This window comes from Protopterus annectens, chromosome 11.part0, assembly GCF_019279795.1.
Source record: "Protopterus annectens isolate FY-2018-M chromosome 11.part0, PAN1.0, whole genome shotgun sequence".
Taxonomy (NCBI): Eukaryota; Metazoa; Chordata; order Ceratodontiformes; family Protopteridae; genus Protopterus; species Protopterus annectens.
The window spans coordinates 1,199,106,521-1,199,126,920 of NC_056745.1; the positions used below are offsets into that span (position 1 = coordinate 1,199,106,521).

Here is a 20,400-nt window from a genome sequence, read left to right on the forward strand (position 1 = left end):
ATTAAGTGCAATCACTTGAATCTGGGTATCTAATATATGCTCAACTGAAGTGCCTTTATTTGAACTTGGGTATTTAACACATGTTTGACTGAAGTGTTTAATGTTAGTCCTGATATTTTTAAGCTTTATATTTCCTAAAATGCAACTGAGTGCAGGGTTTGTACCGACATGTTATGCCTAGAGAAGTATTTTAGTCATCTATCCATTAACATTGATTGGTTTTATAAGCTTGAGATTGTCTGCTTGGCACAGCTACTCCTACTTGGTACAAGTTTAACAGTAGGCTTTTATTTTGTTTTATAAGGTTTTATTTTTAAAAAACGCTTACTTGATGTCATCTTAAATAATCCATCTTAGCATAGCAGAGAATGTCCAAATTTAGAATAAAAGTATGACATTCATATTTATATTTTTATTTATTATTATTACACAATTGATTTTAAGTAGTATATGTTGAGCTGATCATAGTCGACCAACATTATACTCTGCATTTTATACACATTTTTTATATAGTTAGTGTTGCTTTAAATATTTGAATGTGAGTCAAGCACAAAGGAAGTGATGTCACACAGACCTAAAGTATATATATATATGTCAAAGCTCTGTGATGTGTTTGGCCTGAGGAAGCCTACAAGGTGAAAGCGCTTGCCAGTTTTTTGTCAATAAAGTGTTCGTATTTACAAGATTATATTGCTGTGGTCCTTTCAAAAGTGCATTTTGGACAGCTGTTTCCATTTGTAATGAGGTGAAGACCGAACTTCAACACATAATAGCTTGTGTTGTTTAACTGTGGAACAATTTTCTGTTTGGTAAGGTGAAAACCGACCTGTTAACTCAAAAATTTACTGGGATCTAAACAGCCGGTGTGTTTTGCTGATTATTTTACAGTAAACTGTTTGCAGAAGGCATGAAACTCTAACAGCGCTATCTTAACAGACAGTTATTGTCCAACACAAACTTGCTTTTGGCTATCAATTTGGATGGTTACCATCAATTATCTGAGGCGTTTATTCCAATTCGCTTTCCACTAACTGTAAGTAAAAAACTGAAACAGGAATAGTGACTGTTGCTCTGCCAAGGTGTCTTGCCATGATTATAAAGTGTTTATGTCTATAATGGCTAAAAAATGGCAAAAGTGATGCCAAAATTGATAGATATGGATCAATGTAGTTTTGTGGAGGGGAAGCAAAAATTTTACAACATTAACAGAATATTGATGATCCAGAGGGAAGCAGAATGTAAGAAAATACCACCATTACTGGTGGGTCTTGATGCAGAGAAACCATCTGACAGATTAAGCTGTGACTATGTTCAGGGCAATGGAAGCATTTGTATTCCCTGATAAAATTTTAAGGTTGATTAGGAGGATACATGATGGATTGGAGGGTAAAATTAAAGTGGGCAGGGTCCTCTCTGATAATTTCTCCTTGAGCAGAGGAATCACGTAGCGGTATCCTCTATCTCCTTTGTTATTTGCATTATATTTACAACCAATGGGAAAGAGAATACGGAACTCAGAAATTCAAGGATACAACTGGTATGTCAAGAAAAGCTGGTCCTATTTGCAGATGATATTACTTTATATCTGACAAAACCAGAAAAGGACATTACAGTGTTATAGAACATCTTTGGACAGTTTCAAATCTTTTCAAGATACAAAATGAATGAAGCTAAAACAAAGCCAATAGCAGTAAATTATGTACCCACACATTAATTCAGCAATATCTGTATTTACAGGGACAAGATAAAATTAAGCATTTATGAGTATGGATTAAAATGATTCCATTGTGGTAGCTAAGGATATGTGGCAACAGACTAAACAAAAGATAACACAAAAACTGAGAAATTGGAACCTCTGCTATATGGACATGGACAGTCTTATACACAAGTCATGCGTATTGTTATCAAGCAGAGAAGCTGTGGATAGCAATTAATAAAGAGCTGAAGGATTTTATCTGGAAGGGGAAGAGGGCAAGAGTCAAGTGGGATAAACTGATTCTTCCAACAGAACAAGGCAGATTGGGATTACCCAATTTGATGAGGTATTTCAGAGCTACATAGCTAAGGCTCCTACACATAGCACAAGCATAAACCTAAAATTCAAAGTGGAAAGGGATGATTATGAAATGGGTTGATGCTCAAGAAACAATGAGAGACTGGGACTTTGAATGCATATATTTAATGAAAATAAAAATAACCCTGCAGAATATTATATTCATAAAGTCGCAGGAAATATTCTAAGGACTAAGCCAACATGGGAATGCAGAAAGGTAATTCTTCCGAGAGGGATGACTGCAATTAGGGATTCAGACAATAGGAAAGAGTGGGCTGGAATTTATTGGAGAATAACTGGCAAAGGAATCAAGGTATTGGCAGCAAATAATTAGAGAGGGAAATGTAATATAATGGGAAGATGCCAAGAATTTATTTGGACTGCACGTTAGAGATTGCCTTCCCTTTTGATATCTGATTGATATCAGAGTGTAGGCAAAGAGAAAGAAATCGGGGATCCTAAATGAAAGACCAACACTGGTAGAGTTTTTAGTAGAATCGAGAACGAAGCAGCCATTAAAAATGGAATAATTATTGCATGATAACTTTAAGAATAAATCAGAACAGGTAAAAAAGGATTGGGAAGAGAATAGATAAGCTGTTTACAAAGAAACAATGGGAGGATATAGGTATGTCTCCCAAATATGCAACAAAATCTAGAAGATTTGCATAGATATGTTTATAACCCAAGTAAACTCCAGAGAATTTTTCAAGTAGACAGCAAATGTTGGAAGTGTGATGGGGAAGAAAGAGGTAATTGGGAACATATTTTCTGGGAGTTTAATGAGTTGGCAGACTTTAAAGATTCCCTGCAGACTGCTCTGTTGGAGATGCTGGATAATCAAAATGGTGTAACTAGGGAAATTATTTTTCTGAGCTATGATACAGAATCGGAATTGCCTAGACATAGTAAAGCCTTGTTGAGTCTAATTACGGTGGCTGCCAAAAAAGCAATTACTAGAAAATGGAAATCAAAGTCTATACCAGCTATACTAGAAGTAGTGAATATAGTAACAGAGCTAAAACAACTGGAACTGGGAACTTTTAAAAAATGGTAGGAGCAAATTACGTAGGAAAATGGGAATTGTGGGAACAATACATACAGGTAAGGAATGAGGTTTAAAAGAAGGCAGGACCTGAATGAGCTATGTAATGTTTGACTGATAATGATTGGATAGATTATAACTGAAGTATAATGTGTGCAACTAGGGTTATGTCAATATGGTTTGTGAAGTAAAATGCTTGCAGCTGGGATTATGTCAATATGTTTTGTTTTCATTTATATAAATGATAACTTAATAAAGATATTTTTGTGGTTTAAAAAAGAGAAGACAGTGAAATCTTTAGAAAAGAGTAGGAGTAAATTACATAAAAAAATGGAAAATGTGGGGATGACGCATGCACAAAAATGTTTTGGAGGAAGAATGATGTTTAGGAAAAGGCAGAAATTGAACAAATTATGTAATGTTGTTTTGGTTATATGATATATAACAATATATGCAATGTATAATATTTGTAAAAGTGAACTTGTTAATATGGTTTGATCGCTTTTGTATAAATGTAAGTTTGCCTATGTCAAAAGTAATAACCGAATAAAAATATTTAAAAAAAAAATAATTCTGCAGAATGAAGCACTAAAACTTAGCTGCCATTTGCACTGACACTCCCTCCTGCCTGTTCAAAGTTCTATTTTCCCTGTCAGTCCTTCATTTCATTTATCAGCAGGATATATTTTGACTTTCCAATCTTGTCATTTTACTGCATTCAACATCCTATATCTTCTTCTACACGTTACTTTCTTTTCTACTTGCTCCATACTTCCCTGATGCATCTGTGGTTTATTTTTTTCACCACCAATCTCAAAAGTCTGTTTGGCTCATCAACCACCCTCTCTATGAAGAACTTTCATAGATGCATACTATATATATATATATATATATATATATATATATATATATATATATATCTTCTTCTTTTGGCTTTTCCCGAGTTGCCAGCCTGGCGCCCAACCTTCACAGAAGGCATGCACACACTCACACCAATTTAGGGTGTCCAATCCACCTACTGCATGTCTTTGGGATGTGGGAGGAAACCGGAGCACCTGGAGGAAACCCAGGCGACCACAAGGAGGACATGCAGACTACGCACAGAAGGCACCCCAGCCGAGAATCAAACCGGAGAACCTCTTGCTGTGAGGCGACAACGCTAACCGCTGCACCACTGTGGCTGCCCATATATATATATATATGTGTGTATATATATATATATATATATATATATATATATATACTTACACACACATATATACATATATATATATATATATATATATATATATATATATATATATATATACACATATATATATATATATATATATATATATATATATATATGTAGGTCTATATTAGAACCGCGAAAGTCCTATTCACTGAATACATAAACATCAACATATATTACGTGAACTGTGAATACACCGAATGCCCTAAACTGCGAAATTCAAAAACTCGAACCATCACAGCTGTCCAACCCCATCGCCCGCTACATACTACCTACCCAAACAAAATAAATAAACCACATACATACACTAACCAAAACCCTACTTCTAACGCTAAACTAAACCCTACTTCTAACCCTAAAATAAATCTTGCATATACTACCATCTAGGCACTTACCTTAACCCACACCCTAACCCTAAGGTCCGTAACTATCGCAAACTTACCTTACGGAGCTATACCGCAGAAAGGACAACCATGACGATTCAACACTTCGGATTTCATGCTTCAGGACGATCTGTGTTTTCGCGGTTTGATGAATACGTGTCGACGTTTCCGTATTCGGGTAAGTGGACCTTCGCGGTTTTAATAGGGAACCTATAGATATATATATATATTTTTTTGGCTTCAAAGCAATACCTCTGGCCTCTCCTTCCCCATATGTTTTTCAAGGCTGATCCTTCACATCTCCTCATTATTTTATGAAACCATATCACATCTCTTCTATCTCCCCTTACCTCAAAGGGATACCGCTCCAGTCTTTAGTCTCTGTTAACTATACCCTCACACATTTCACCTTCCTAGCTGGCAAACTTCCTCTAGACTACCCCAAGTAGTTTACATTGTGTTTTTTGTATGGTCTTCAAAATTGTATGTGGTCACCAAGGCACTATCTAGTGAAAATGTTACTTCAGGAACATAGATTCCTAAGAATAAACCTTGCTTTTTGTTGTCATTCAACAGTGTTCCTGGTGTTCCCAGTTTTGGTGTGATAATAACTCCCAACCCCTTTTGTTGTCCCATCACCTTTACTTCTACTTCCTACAGCTAGAATCTTGCATATGGGTTGTTGTGCCCCAACTGCAGCACTTTGCATTTGACTACAACAGATTTCAAATACCACCTCTATGCCCACTGAGACAGCCTTTTCAAACCGTTCTTAAAACTTCTATTTTCCATCTTCCATTGCAGCCTCTGTCTCTTCCTAAAAGAGGATAAACCTGTCCTCAATCCCCTCAGATATTTGATACAGAATGAAGAGCGCAAGACCCAAAATACTCCTACAGGTCTCCACTAGTCACACTTCTTACTCCTTACAGCACCTTCCACAACCATCTTGCTCAATCCTTTCCCAATCCTTTCTATCCAGCTCCTTAATTTCTGCTCTACCCCATACACTTTATGTAGCTACCATCTGTGCAACACCATGCTGAAGGCTCTGGTGAAGCCCAAGCAGACCATACCTGTTGACTTTCTGCTTCGTAGTTCTCCGATGATCAACTCACCTATGTCAGGTTTCACTGACAGCTTCTACTGGACATGAACCTGTGATGGTTACTATCTTCTATGAGTCCAGTATAGCTTCTAATGGACATGAACATGTGATGGTTACTATGAGTCCAGTATAGCTTCTAATGGACATGAACATGTGATGGTTGCTATCTTCTGTGAGTCCAGTCCTTTTCATACAATTTATTTCACTGATTTTCCCAGGCACTGAAATCAAGACTGGTCCACAGTTCCATTTTTTTTATACCTCCTGACCCCTGTTCCTTGTCTTTTCTTAGGGCAGCCAACTCTGCCTCCATCTCCTCTAAGTACACACACACACACACACACACATATATATATATAAATATATATATATATATATATATATATATATATATATATATACATACATACACATACATTACCATCTCTCCAAAGCTCTCCCTATTCTGAGCTTGCATTCTCACAGCACGGCAGCATTTACTACTTCCCCTTGGGAAGCTGTACTTCAGAACAAATGGATAAAAGAGCTGCTTGACTGATTTCACTGTCTTTCCTTTCTGTTTCAAACATTTAAATAGTTCCGGGGAGTGAAGAGAACTTCCTTGTCTAATGGTGCATCAATCAGCTGTCTCTTCATGCCTTCTAGCGATGGCTGCAACCTAATCCAGGTGTGTCTCCTCAGCACAGCTCTGAAAGCTGCTGTTCTGCTTCAGGTACATATTGCATCACAACCACACTTTACTGTGTTCTTAACCATACAGAAAGCTATATGAGTAAACTTGGTAACTTTGCATGTAAAAGTTTCATTTGGGACAATAAAAACCACATCCTTAATCTATAAGCAGAGGTTGTCCTGATATTTAAAAATGTACATCTAACAGCTGATTATAGAAAACATCAGGATATCTGAGATGCAAACCTTTTTTTTCTGAAGTGATCCAATATCCTGCATTATCAGTGTTCAATCCTGAAGCCAGCTTGGACCATCTAGTAGCCACCAAGCAGGCTACTGCCAGATTCATTACAGTTTTTTTTTTTTTACAGACTCTTCCTGGACCTCATTTCCAGAATGGACTGCTGGGAATTTGGATTTAAAGAAATTAAATCAAAAACTTCTCTAAGAGTGGGAGGGATGGGTGGAACTGCAAGTGGTATGGGCTCTTCCAAGCTCACCAACTGAATGCATCTCAGATTCTGGGTCCCTACTTGAAGTGCTTCCTCATTAAATTCAATGGATCATCAAAGGAGATGCTCTCTGGTGGGAAGCTTGGAGAGACAGCCTCTTAATCATCCATGCTATATTCCATGAATAAGGAGATCTACAAGGAATAGCTCAAACCATCTCCCTCAAGATCCCAACTTGGAGAAATTGGATATGGAGACTCCATTCTCCTTTTAGGTGAAGTGGAATCCTTGAAACAGAGAGATGCAGAGGTTGGGTATTATTAGCTCTTTTCCAGGCTCACTGTATTCTTCTGAAGCCTTCTGTAGTCAAACTCTAAAGATGGTAGTGACAGCTGGTCCTATGGTGTACTGCCTATACTCTCCAAAGGAGGTGAGGAATCAGAAAGCCCTGTGTTGGAAACATCATCAAACAAATGTTCTGGGCTTATGTTGATTAAAACAACTGTAATACTCATTCATTGACTCAATTTATTATTGTTATTATTATTATTTATTTGTATTTGCTTCATGAGGAACTGATGTCAGTATAAAAGTACCAGAATCTTTCTCAGGTGCATAGGAGTGAGTATCTGGCCTGGACATCAATGTGGTCTCCGCAGAAGCCTGCAAAACAGCTTTAACCAAAGCAAGACTCTTGCTGTCTGCTTCTGGATAGGCCAAGCGGGCAAGGATTTGATAAAGGCCATCACACCAGGCTGCTGCTGATGCTTCTCAGGACTGGAGATAGCTTTGCACATGCAGCCTCACGCTGGCTTCTTGCTGTTTCTTTAATTGCTACTTTTTGTGGCTGCTCCATCTTATAGGTTTTCCATTACTGAAAACAAAAGATATACAGCTTGAATGGCTGACAACTAACCTGCAGCAAGGTTTCCATTTCAACTCGCTCATTTTTTTTCCTAAAAGTCACACTGTTCACAGAGCACACCTGCTGTTCTGATGTGCAGAAAAAGCACATAGACTTAAAACCTGTAGGAGGAATCTATCTTCTGTGTGCACTTTCATTAGAGCATTTTTTTTCTGGGAATGTCTTGGGATTCAAATTTCACATAATTCCAAAACAGTACACATTTAATTAGAACATTAACAATAGTCATAATTTAAAGTGTATTGCCTTTCAAAGATTCTTAAGAGAAAAAAGATCCCAAATTAGGAAGCTGCTGTGCTCTGGAAGTATCCAGAAAGAAACCACAAAGACAGCAGAATGACTAGATTGTTTCATTTGTGGCAAAAAGAATGAAAGAATGATAGAAATACTCCTCCTCATAGGCTGCAGATTAGACTGACAGTGGCCAGGAAGAAGCTTTACTCAATGAGATATCCAAGAAAAGCCCTGGTGTCGGTCTGGCAGTTCAATTAACTCATCTTCGTCAAAACGTTGAGTAAGGAATACTGCAGTTGTGATTCCCATGCTGAACATCATATACTCTCATTACTGTACAGTTGAGTAATAAAATACATCAGCATTTCTGAATATCACGAAAACTTAAGGAATGGTTACCACCCCAAAAAACTCCCCAACCTGCACAACAGATGCAAGGGTGCAGTTCTAGTTTTCATCATCCATTTTCTTAAATAGTATTATGTGCACTAAATGTAAAGCAAATAAGATTGCCATAATATATATCAATATGCATAGAGCCTGTAGATAGCCGAAATTAACTTCAGACATTGGAATTCACACAACATAGTGTCACATACTATATCAGCTGGAAAGCACTTGCGTTTTTGTAACACAATAACTATTTAACAATTTTCCCATGTTTTTTTTCTTTTTTCTGGTCCTTCTCGACCATCCAGCCCCTTTCTTCTATCAGTTCTCATTCATTCCATCTGCTTCTCCTTCCACATTGCTCAAGAGCACTAAGGCAATGAGACAAGAGTAGAGGATCATGGTCCTCATCTCTAGGAAATATGAAGGTTCCTGGTTCCTAATCCCTCTCCCTAGCAGCTTCACATCCACACACACTAATAAAATCAGGTCAACACCATCCTCAATGAACACACATGCTTCTGCAAAAAGCCAGTAATGGCTACAGTGCTTGACCATTGCCTGACAGAACCAGGCAACATCTCAGCCATTATGCTTAATGTTTTAGCATCCCACACCCTCCCAAGGTGTCAGTAAGACAGTTGGTCAAGCCACCGCCCTCTCCAGGACAATGAAGCAGTATTAACCATTCAGTTCCACAATCTCCAACTGACTCCTCTCATGCTTACATTGTTAGATTATCTGCCTCATCTGGGTCTCAATCAGAGCTTTATCCCCCTGCACTATAGGGCCAGCATGCACTAACTGATTATCTGCTTTGCAATTTAATTTATACAAGCAGCACTCCCATGTAAATACACTTAAAATCATGCTTTATAAACTATTATAACTGGATAACCAGTCATAACAATGCACATTTTGCATGCAATACACTCCTTAAGCTTCATTCTCAGACCGGATTGTGTTTAACACAGTAACTGTTTGAAACCCAGAGACTTGTTAGTGTGAGCCCTGGAAGAGCAAGACTGAAAATGCGAAAATGTGGACTTACATATACCAAGTCCAACACTGCTGCTTTTGGGAGTATTCCCTTTTCTTTAAGGTACACCGCTCTCAGGGCTGGCATGTTTTAAGTTCTAGGGTATAAGGGACTATCCCCATCATACACTGAGGGATGCAGTGGGGATTCCCCCACCTGCACACAACTATATTAATGGAGAACAGAGATGTTCAACATGCATGTTCCCCTGCATTTTCATATTTTTTCATAATTCTAGGACTCAGACATGCAAGTCTCAGAATTACAATACTGAGCCATTTAACACAGTTTTTGAGCAAAATAGTCCTATGACTGGAAAACAGTTTATGATCCAATTTTTGTACAAATTAAATACACAAGCCTGGTTTGTGGTCAGGCCCAGTCCTAATCATATGACTAGACCTTTTTACTCCAAACTGGATCTGGGAGAGAAAAATTTGCAAGTACTACATGCTCCAGGAGGATGAGCCCCCCCTCCCCCCATGTCTGAGGCTGGTTCACTAATAAAGTTCACAGAGTTAACTCTTAAAGGTTCCCAAAGCCCTAAACCTAACATAAATAATCACTTTTATTTATATTACAGCTAGATTTATTTAGCCACACATGAAAGAGCTACATTTTATTCTTAACTAAACATTTACTGCTAGGGATACACTCTTCATTATACAGTTCTCCATGATGTACAAATGTTAATAGAGATAGAGCAAATCATCTAACTACAACTTGCTATAAAAATATTAATTTCCTAAAGATCAGGCAATGTTCTTCACATTCAGTCTTAAGCTACTTACAAGGCACTGATCACATTTCCTTCCGGTCACCAACCGCTTGCAGTAGCAAATTCCTGATTCAGGTTCACACTGTCTTCCTCCTGGAAGAGTTCCCAGAGGATTGCAGGCACAGGCTACAACAACAAAAACACTGAATTAGAGACACTGCAGTGACATGTTATTCCTTCCCAAGATGAAATTAGTTTTCAGTTCTGAGTACAATGATTACAGAAGTTGCCTAGACCTTTTTATCAGACAAGTGTCACTGTGGGTTTCAAACTCGAGTTATTGTGCTTACAGGTCAAACCACTTGAGCACAGTCAAATGGACCATCATTAAAATATGTTAAAGATAAAAGGTGCATTCAAAAATAATTTAACTGAGACACAAGTATTGCTTTTTAATAGACTTCAAAAGTGTTCTGCACAAGATAGTAAGTCTGTAAGGCACATAAGGCAAACATGGTACCTACAGTAGGCTTTGTTCAAAATATACGGTTAGGCAATGAACAGAGAATTAATGTAGGTTATTGGTTAAACATGTATATATTCATTGAAATATTAAGAAGATATTTGTAATTTGCTCTAGGGTATGAATAATAGGATAGATGTGCAAAGTTCAGTGGACTTTTATAAGGGAAAAGGTCTGAAAAATAGGTATATGAGCTACAACAGAAATGACTTTTTATTTAATGATTATCTTACACTGAGGCGGTACATACAACAGGAATGGATAAAAGTTGGTCCATGGGTACCATGTAATTAGACAGATGCATTATACTGATCCATCTATCTATCTATCTATCTATCTATCTATCTATCTATCTATCTATCTATCTATCCATCTAATCTCTATCTAGAGTGGATCACAATTGTCCTTTGTCAACTACAGTTTTGCTTCAAGAAAGTCAATGAGGACGGTGCAGCATGTCCTGAGTTGACTGTAGGCTCATCTCAGCCACCAAATGATGGATTTATGGCCTTAACAGAAATACTCTCATAACCATGATGGCAACTAATGCACAAACCACCTTCATGGCTGCCTGGATGACAGCCCCTCTAATTGGCTCTCACCTCTGGGCTGGGGATACCTGGTGCAGGTTGAACAAATGAGCTCAACACTGAGAGGGAAAGCTTGATAGCTAATGGGCAGAGAGGCAAAAAGTAAATACAAAAAAAAATACAGCAAAGAATAGAGCGGTGTGAATATGAAGAAAGGAGTGCGTCTTTCTAAAGCAAAGCAGACTCATCCATTTCACTCAAAGATCACCACAAGCTGGAGTTACTTTCTTTAGTTTATATGGTACACTCAGAGAAGACTTTAGTTAACAAAGATGTGTGAATCAGCAGAGCTCCTGAAGAGAAAAAAGTGATTACACGGCTTTTATGAAGAAGATACAGTTGTATGGCCACACTTACCATAAATGTAGATGTTTGAGTACAAGGATCACTGCTGTAATATAATTTACAACACTGAATTTAGCCACAAACAGACATCCAGTCATCAGCCTGACTTTAAGAGCTTTAGAAGTCATAGGATCATAGGAGGTTACTTGGCTAATGGCCCTGGGGACATTACATGCTTAGCTAAGAGTTTATCCCCAAAAAAAGAAACCTCAGTCAGCACCTGTCCCCACTGTCAATGAGGGACACAGGTGGAACCCCTGGGACAAATTTGTGGTTTCCCATCCTCTCATCAAGGTTGCGCTAGAACAGAGTCAGCAAGGTGCTCTGTTTGACATGTATGGGAAGTCTATTCCAGAGATGTGGCAGCCTCTGGGAGACAAACTTGTCTCTCCAGCTGGTTTTGTTGATGTCACATATCAGATTTTGGCCTTTTCAGTGGGTAATGCACAAGGAGATAGACTTATGGATATGGAGCATCTCTAGTAGGGCAGGGTCTGATATTGCCTTGTAGGAGAGACGCAGATCATCTCTGAACGATCTATATGATACCAAGTCGAGTGATAGTGATTTGAGCCTGTCAGCACCGGACAGGTGTTGGATGCCATGGATTCTCTTTGTGAGGTATTTCTGTGGCCTTTCCAGTTGGTGTAGGTGTTTGGACAGGTACATACCAAACAGGACGTTATACTCAATTATTGGCCTAATGAAGGAGGAGTACAGATAGGTAATAAACTCCTTTTTTCTGGATGCAATCCCTTTACTTATGAGATGAACCAAGTAAAAGGCTTTTCTGACCACTGCAGCTACATGATGGCCAAATGTGAGATTGTTGTCAACCTGAGTACCCAGGTCTCTCACTACAGGTTGTATGCTCGGGTGGGTTGCTGTTGATGTGGTAATCAGTAGAGACCGTGTTTTTTGCTGAATAGTATGATAATACATTTTTTTTGCATTTAACTTAAGGCAATGACTTTGGCACCAGTCATTTGTAGCTGTGAGACCCTCTTCCAGTATGTTAACATCATTTAGGGAGTCAATGACAGTACCCAACTTACAGTTATCTGTAAATGTGGTCAGCCACAGGCCTTTTGTCTTTGCCTGAACCTCTGAGAAGTAAATGCCAAACAGTAGGGGTCCCAGGACAGATCCCCGGGAAACACCACTAGTAACAGATCTGCTGTCAGAGGTGGAAGCACCTATTTTGACCTTGTAGGTCCTATCAGTGAGTCAGTTGGTCACCCACTTGATGAGATAGGGATTTATAGGTTCATAGGTTCATAGGTTCATACTAGGCTATCTGCCCTAGGGCATTTATAAGCCTAGCCAGAGTGTGTTTGGCTTTCGCCACCCATTTTAAATGAATTTTGCTATGCCTTTTTTCGAGGTTAGTATACTGTGCCTCTGTCTAACAGTGACACAGAAGTGATACCCGGGGTAAACCTACTATCTCCCATCCACTCATCAAGATTCCTCTTGAAGAGAGTCAATAAGGGACTCTGCCTAACCTGGACTGGGATTTTATTCCAGAGTAAAGGGAGCCTCTGGGTTATGAATCTGTCCCTCCAGTATGTCCTATTTATTTCAGTGCTGAGGTTCAAGTCTCTCGAGCGCGTAGCTCGATGGGATTTGGATTTTCTGAGGTGCAGCATGTCCATTAATTCCGGGTTGGACATGGCTTTATACGTCAGACACAGATCACCTCTGAGCAGGCGGTATGCCACTGAGTAGAGCTGGAGTTTCTTTAACCGGGCAGCATATGGCATCTGTTTGAGCCCTTTGATCCTCTTGGTGAGGTACTTTTGGGGTCTTTCCAGTTGCTGCAGGTGTCTGGTAAGGTACATCCCAAAAGGGGCATTGTACTCAATTATGGGCCTGATGAGGAATGAGTAAAGAGGCACGATGACCTCCCCTGATCTAGATGTGAATCCCTTCATGATTAGGTGGGCTATATAAAATGTTTTTCTAACCACTTTGGCCACGTGGCTGTCAAATGAGAGATTGCTATCAACTTTGGTCCCCAGGTCCCTAATTACTTCTTCCATACTTAATGGATTACCACCTATGTGGTAATTTGTGGGCACTTTGTTTTTGCCAAAGGGGATGACTATACACTTTTTGGCGTTTAGCTTGAGGCCATGGCTCTGGCACCAGTTGTCTGTTTCTGTGAGGCCCTTTTGTAGGATGCTTGTGTCGGCTGGAGAGTCGATTATGGAACCCAGTTTGCAGTCATCTGCGAACTTGGTCAGCCACAGTCCTTCCGTGTTAGCCTGTACCTCCGAGAAATATATACAGAACAAGAGAGGTCCCAGGACTGAGCCTTGTGGGATGCCACTTCTAACTGGTTTGGAGTCTGACATGGCTCCAGCAATTCTAACCATGTGGGTTCTGTCCTTGAGCCAGTTTGCAACCCATCTAGTGACATAGGGGTTTATATTTAAGCTGGTGAGCTTATCTATAATGCCTGAGTATGGTATTGTATCGAAGGCTTTTGCAAGGTCCAGGTAGGCTGTGTGGACCACCTTCCCCTCGTCAATGGCCTTGGTGACTGTTTCAAAGAAATCAACCAGGTTTAAGAGGCAGGATCTGCCCTTAACAAAGCCGAACTAGGTAGGATCCAGTGTCTGTAGGTCCCCAATATCTTTATTTATGAGGTCCATGATGATCCTTTCCATAGCTTTGCAGACCAAGCTAGTCAGGCTTATGGGGCGATAGTTTCCAGGATCCGTTGAGGCACCACCTTTGTGGAGAGGGACCACTGTTGCTGTACGCCACTCTTTGGGTACATATCCTGTAGTAAGGCTGAGATTGAACAGTAGTTTTATGTTTGGGTTTAGTTCTTCTTGGAGTTCATGTAGGACGCAGCCCGGGACACCGTCTGGTCCCATTGATGCTGTGTTTTTTGCTTTGGAGAGGGCGGCTCTTACCTGAGCATCTGAGATGTCAGGGGGGTAGCACTCTGCTGGGATAGACATTTGCCCTTTTGGTGGGGAAGGGGGGAGAAGTTTGCGCTGAACCTGTCAGCTAGGATGTTGGCAATGTCTGTGGGTTCGGTGTATTTTTTGTCATTTTGGACTAATTCTGAGCATATCTGGGAATTCCCACCCAGATTCCTAACATAACTAAATAAAGCCTTGTGATTATCCTTAGTGTCCTGTGCAATTTTTCTCTCGAAGCTGGCCTTAGACGATTTTATGAGTGCCCGTAGTTTTTTGCTAATACTGATCAGAGATGCCTTCTCTTTTTGGGATTTTGCTCTATCATGTAGTAGCTTCCTCCTTCTATTGTACAGTTTTTTTATGGCTGGGGTCCACCAGATAGGACGCCTAACTTTGGAGGATTGGGTCTTGGTTTTATTTGGGATTGCATGATCCATGCATTCCTGAAGGTGTTCATAGAATGCGTTTATAAAGGATTCTGCGGTCTGGGCCGTATTTTCCACAGGCCTGGCGGCTTTGAAGGATTCCACCTCGGTTTTGAGGAGTGTGAAATCTGCTTTAGAGAAGTTTTTCACTGTGGTTTTCTGGGCAGGGGCTGGGGTCGGGATGTGAATATCTAGTGAGATTAGTTTATGGTCTGATCTTAACAGTGAGGGATACACTTCTGGTCTGGAGCATAGAGTCCCCATGTTGGTGATGATCAGGTCCAGTATGTTTTCCCCTCTTGTGGGTGTGGCAACAAGTTGTTCCATAGCATTTGAGTTTATAAATTCTAGGAACCTTCGGGCTAGGGTGTTGGAGCTAGAGTAATGCTCCCAGTCTATGTTAGGGTAGTTGAAGTCACCCAATATAATGGTGTTTGGAGAGACCTTCATATTTTCCAGTGTTCTCAGGAAGGCCAAGTAGGGTTCCTGGGTTTAGGAGGGTGGTCTGTAGCAGGCTATAAACTGGAAGGCAGTTTCACCCACTGTTAGTTGCACATGGATAGTCTCTGATGCTTTGTGCTCTACCACCAACCTGGAGGTGTGGGTATCTTTGACGAATATTGATACTCCCCCTCCTTTTGTGGTTCGGTCCAAGTTTTGGGGCCAAAAAGCATGGTATGAGGTATAACCTGGTAGTGCTGGGGTGCTCTCGGGAGCCTTGAACAGGTTTCTGTTACTGCACAGATATCGATGTTCTCCATGCTAAGGAGAGTTTCGAGTGCGTGCATCTTGAGGTTTAGACTTCTGGCATTGAGTAGCATTACTCTTAGCTTCTTATCCCTTGTGATACCTATGGAGGTGGGTTTGTCTTTTGAGCCTTGCCTAAAAAAGGCACTATGGGGGTGGCAAGAGCCTTTGCCAATATCCGAAAGCCCAGGGGTGACAGGTGCAAGCCTTCCCTAGTGAAGCATCGTGGCTTGTTGAGCATGTCATCCCAGGCAGACAGGCATTGGGTCCCCTTTGAATGACACCAATACTTAAGCCAATTGTTGAAATTGATCATCTTGTCTTCATATTGTGGCATCATTCTTGGTGAGGGTAAGATGCTACTCAAGGTCAGGGTCATACCGGCCTGGGCTACATGCTCAGAGAGCTCCTCTATGTCTCTTTTCATGCAGTCCAGGGAAGTACGTCTCAGGTCATTCACACCAGCATGGACAATGACTGAGTCATATTTGTACTTCCCTTGGAGTGACCTAAGTGCTTGTGTTATGTGGCGGATCCTAGCGCCCGACAGGCAGCTCACCGTGACCTTCTCCTTGTTCAGCCTGGTGAGCAGGACGTCAGTGTGCCTGACGATAGAGTCACCTATTACAAGTGTATCAGGTGTGTTGTTTAGCCTTAAGTGCTGTGACTGTTCGGCACACTGGCTTTGAGAGCTATGTGTTGCACGTGTTTTGTTTTGGGGTAGCGGTTGCTTGGGTGTCTGCTTTGGAGGTCTCTGCTGCTTAGGCAGATTTTTATTTAGAGCCTCCGAGTATGTTTTTGTGTGTTTATGTGTTTGGTTTGCTGTCCTGGTAGGTCTATGTGAGACTGAAATTGTAGTGAGTGTGGTTTCCTTCTCCTCCTGACTGGTTACGCCAGTACTGAGTTGAGAGAGCTTAGCCTCCAGTTTGGCTATATGGTTGCATCTCTCACATGTGTTGGAATTTGTTGGGAGGAGGAGAGGGTTGTCTGTGTACATGAGGCAGTTGTAACATTGCCTCAAGATTCCCAGATTCACCAGCTGAACTGGAGAGGAGATTGACAACTGACCTTTGGACATGCTAGAATAGTATTGGGAATTCCTTTATAATTGAAAAAAGGGCCAATGGGGAACAAAGTACTCAAGGGGAGTTTGTGAGGGTGTAGTGCTTTTAATTTTTTAGTGCTGACTTATATAATTGCTTTAGTGAGCAAGTGCCAGGCTTTAGAGTGGGAATAGGGTGTTTATTATGAGAACTATATCAGTTCTAAGGGAAAAAGTGAAGAGCAGACTTTGTGGAGCCGAGAATGGTTTAAACCCAATTAAGCGGCACTGCCCGATGCTGCGCTATGCGCAAAATCGCACAAAGCCACGCTAAAGCGGGTTTTATACAGGGGGACTTGAAAGAGCTAGAAATTGACCCAAAATGGCCAATAGACTACCAGATTCTTGTGCTGGGAACACTCCTCCAGGGATAGATAGGCTGCTCCAAGCTCCCCACTGCCACTGGTGAACAAAGAAGCCTCCCTTTATCCAAGAAAGGAAATGGGAAATGGGCAACACAGGAACTTTCCAAAAGTCCAGAATACAGCAAAGCCTGTATTTGGACTACTCTAGGTCAGGAAAGACTGGAAACAAGGAACATTTTTTTTCTTTTTTGCAACAAACAGCAGGAAAATGCAATAAATATGTAACACAGGCTAGCGCACTTGAGTGTGTAGCCTCAACAGGTAAATGCAACAAACAGGACAAACTTTAAATTACAAGCGCAAAAGCGCGCTAAAGCTGGCTTTAAAGCAGGGGGTTAGAAAGAGATAGGAAATGGCCCAAAACGGCCAATAAGCTACAAGTCACTGGGCTGGAACCACTCCTCAAGGGACAGATAGGCTGCTCAGAGCTCCCCACTCTCACTGGTGAACAAAGAAGCTTCCTCCTATCCAAATAAGGATATGGGCAACACAGGAACTATGACACAGCCCAGAGATCAGCAATACCTGAAGACTGGACTATTGTAGTTCAGTAAAGGTGGGAAACAAGGATTTTTTTTTTTAATAAAGTAGCCTAAAGTAAATTTACACCAACTTGTGTTAGCTTTGTGATGATGCCCGACTGGGGAATTATGTCAAAGGCCTTGGCCAAATCAAGGCAAGCTGTATGTACTGACTTTCTATCATCCAGGGCCTTGGTGACAGTCTCAAAGAAGTCAACCAGATTCAACAGGCAATATCTGCCCTTGATGAATCAGAACTGGGTGGGGTCAAGTGCTTGGAGATTACCTATGTCTTTGTTTATGAGATTCATAATAATACACTCCATGGGTTTACAGATCAGACTTGCCAAGCTAATGGGGTGATAGTTTCCAGGGTCAGTAGTGGCACCACCTTTGTGCAAGAGGATGACAATGGCAGTTGTCCACTCTGATGGAATGAAGCCTGTACTTAGGCTGTGGTTGAATAGGGTGCTCAACGGTGAAGCTAGTTCTTGCTGGAGATGATGCAGAATACAGTCAGGGATACTATCAGGTCCCATGGAAGCTGTGTTCTTTGCCTTGGATAGGGTCTTTAACACTTAATCTATGGAGGATATGAGGTATGGGACAAGTCCTGGGGATTTCGAAAGGGCCTTTGGGGGGGATGGGGGTAAAATTTGTGCTGAACCTACAGTATCTGGTAGCAGGTTGGCTAAGTCAACAGGATCAGTGTAAGTGGCACAGTTAAGTACTAATTCGGAACAAACCTGGGCTTTGCCATGGAGGTTCCTGACGTAACTGAAGAAGGCTTTGTGGTTTCCCTTTGTTTTGGAGGCTAGTTTCAATTCATAACTGACTTTGGATGTTTTCACTAGTGATCTAATTTGCTTGATGAGCCTGAGGAGGGAGTTTTTCCAATTTGGAATTTGTTCATTTTTACCCTTGGACAACAGTTTCTTTCTTTTGTTGTAAAGCCTGTTGATACAGGATGTCCACCAGACAGGTTTGTGTTTCCTTGAGGAACAGGTTTTAGTTCTGTTGGGTATGGCTGAGTCCATGCAGTTGTATAGTTGCTTGTATACTGCATTGGTGTACTGTTCAGCATAGTTGTCTGCATCCTCTGATGGGGGCAGTGGTGTGAAGCTACTGATACCCACCCTTAGGAAGTTGTAGTTAGCTTTTGAGAATTTTTTAGCCTGGTTATGGCTGAGGGTTGGGTGAGCTAGAAACTTCAAATGAGACAGACCGATGATCTGATCTCACCAGGGAAGAACATACTATGGTTGTGGTGCAGCGGTCACCCATGTTGGTGAGAACCAAGTCCAGAATGCTATCTCCTATTGTGGGGAATAAGACAAGCTGGTCTAGTGTGTTAGAACTGATGAAGTCAAGGAATCGTTGGGTGAGTGCATTAGTGCAGGAATAGTTCACCCAGTCTATGGTGGGGTAGTGGAAGTCACCAAGGATCAGGGTGTTAGGGGGTACATTGATGGAGTCAAGTAGGTCCAGGTAGGAAGAGTTGGTGTCCTCAGTCATGGAGGGGGGGTCTATAGCTGCTATAACTTGGATGGGTGTTTTGCCAACTGTCAGTTGCACCTGGAGTAATTCCAGTGCGTCATGCTGGCAAACCAGTCTGGAGGTGTGTCCGTCCTTAATGAAGCCAGTGACTCCACCACCCTTAGTCTTCCCGACCTCATTTTGAGGTCGGAATGTGTGGAATGAAGTATAGCCTGGTAATGCAGGAGTGCTCTCTGCAGCCCTGAAACAAGTTTCTGTGACTGCACATACATCGGCATATTCCAATACGAGGAGAGCGCCCAGTGTGTGCATTTTCAGGTTAAGGCTCCTAGTGTTGAGCAGCATGACCTTCAATTTGTTTTTTTGACAGATCTTGTATGTTGGAAGATTTGTCTTTGGGACATAGTCTAAAAAAGGTATAACTGGGGAGGCAAAAGCCTTGGCCAGGATCTGGAATCCCAGGGGTGACAGGTGGAGGCCATCTCTGGCAAAGCATCGAGACCTGTCAACCATGTCATCCCAGGCAGACAGATACTGGATCCCCTTTGAAACACACCAGAAACTAAGCCTATTGCAAAAAGGATGGCCTCCCTTTTATGCTTAGGATATCAACAAGACATTCAGTAGAAAAAAGAAAGCATGCTATGCACTTTCAGTTCTTTTTTCAGTGAACAGCACTATGCACAGCCTGGTCAAGACAGCTTGCCTTAACCAGGCCAGATCACTAACTTCTTCCCAAAAACAGTCTGGATAAAGATCAGAACGAATGAGTAACAGTGTATCCTTTCCATCAAGAGCTTTCTTTTTTCTCCCCCATCCACATAACTGACCCAATTGCACCTTAACATTTATTCAACTGGTCCAATCCTTCTTCCTTCTCAGGGATGGGAACTAGTCCCACAAGGGAAGTCACCAGTCCCACCCCCCATAAGACACAGTGGACCCATTCTGGGCAAGGCAAGAGGTCTCCAAACCATTCATTCCCTTCCCTCAGAGCTCACTTCTGCCCTATGCCTTATTTGTTCCCCAGTTTTGAGCTCACCAGCAATATGCTTACACTGTAGCAACAGTCAGGTAGTACAGACTGGGTCAGTTA

The 20,400-nt window shown here is 41.2% G+C and overlaps 1 protein-coding gene across 1 annotated transcript in view; it reads right to left on the reverse strand.

Moving 5' to 3' along the window:
- Positions 1-20,400, reverse strand: part of LAMB1 (laminin subunit beta 1) — a 1,172,470-nt gene that overhangs the window by 691,903 nt on the left and 460,167 nt on the right. The window contains exon 11 of the mRNA XM_044088561.1: positions 10,327-10,439. Within this exon, the coding sequence (XP_043944496.1) occupies positions 10,327-10,439 (113 nt within the window). The remainder of the gene's footprint in view (positions 1-10,326; positions 10,440-20,400) is intronic.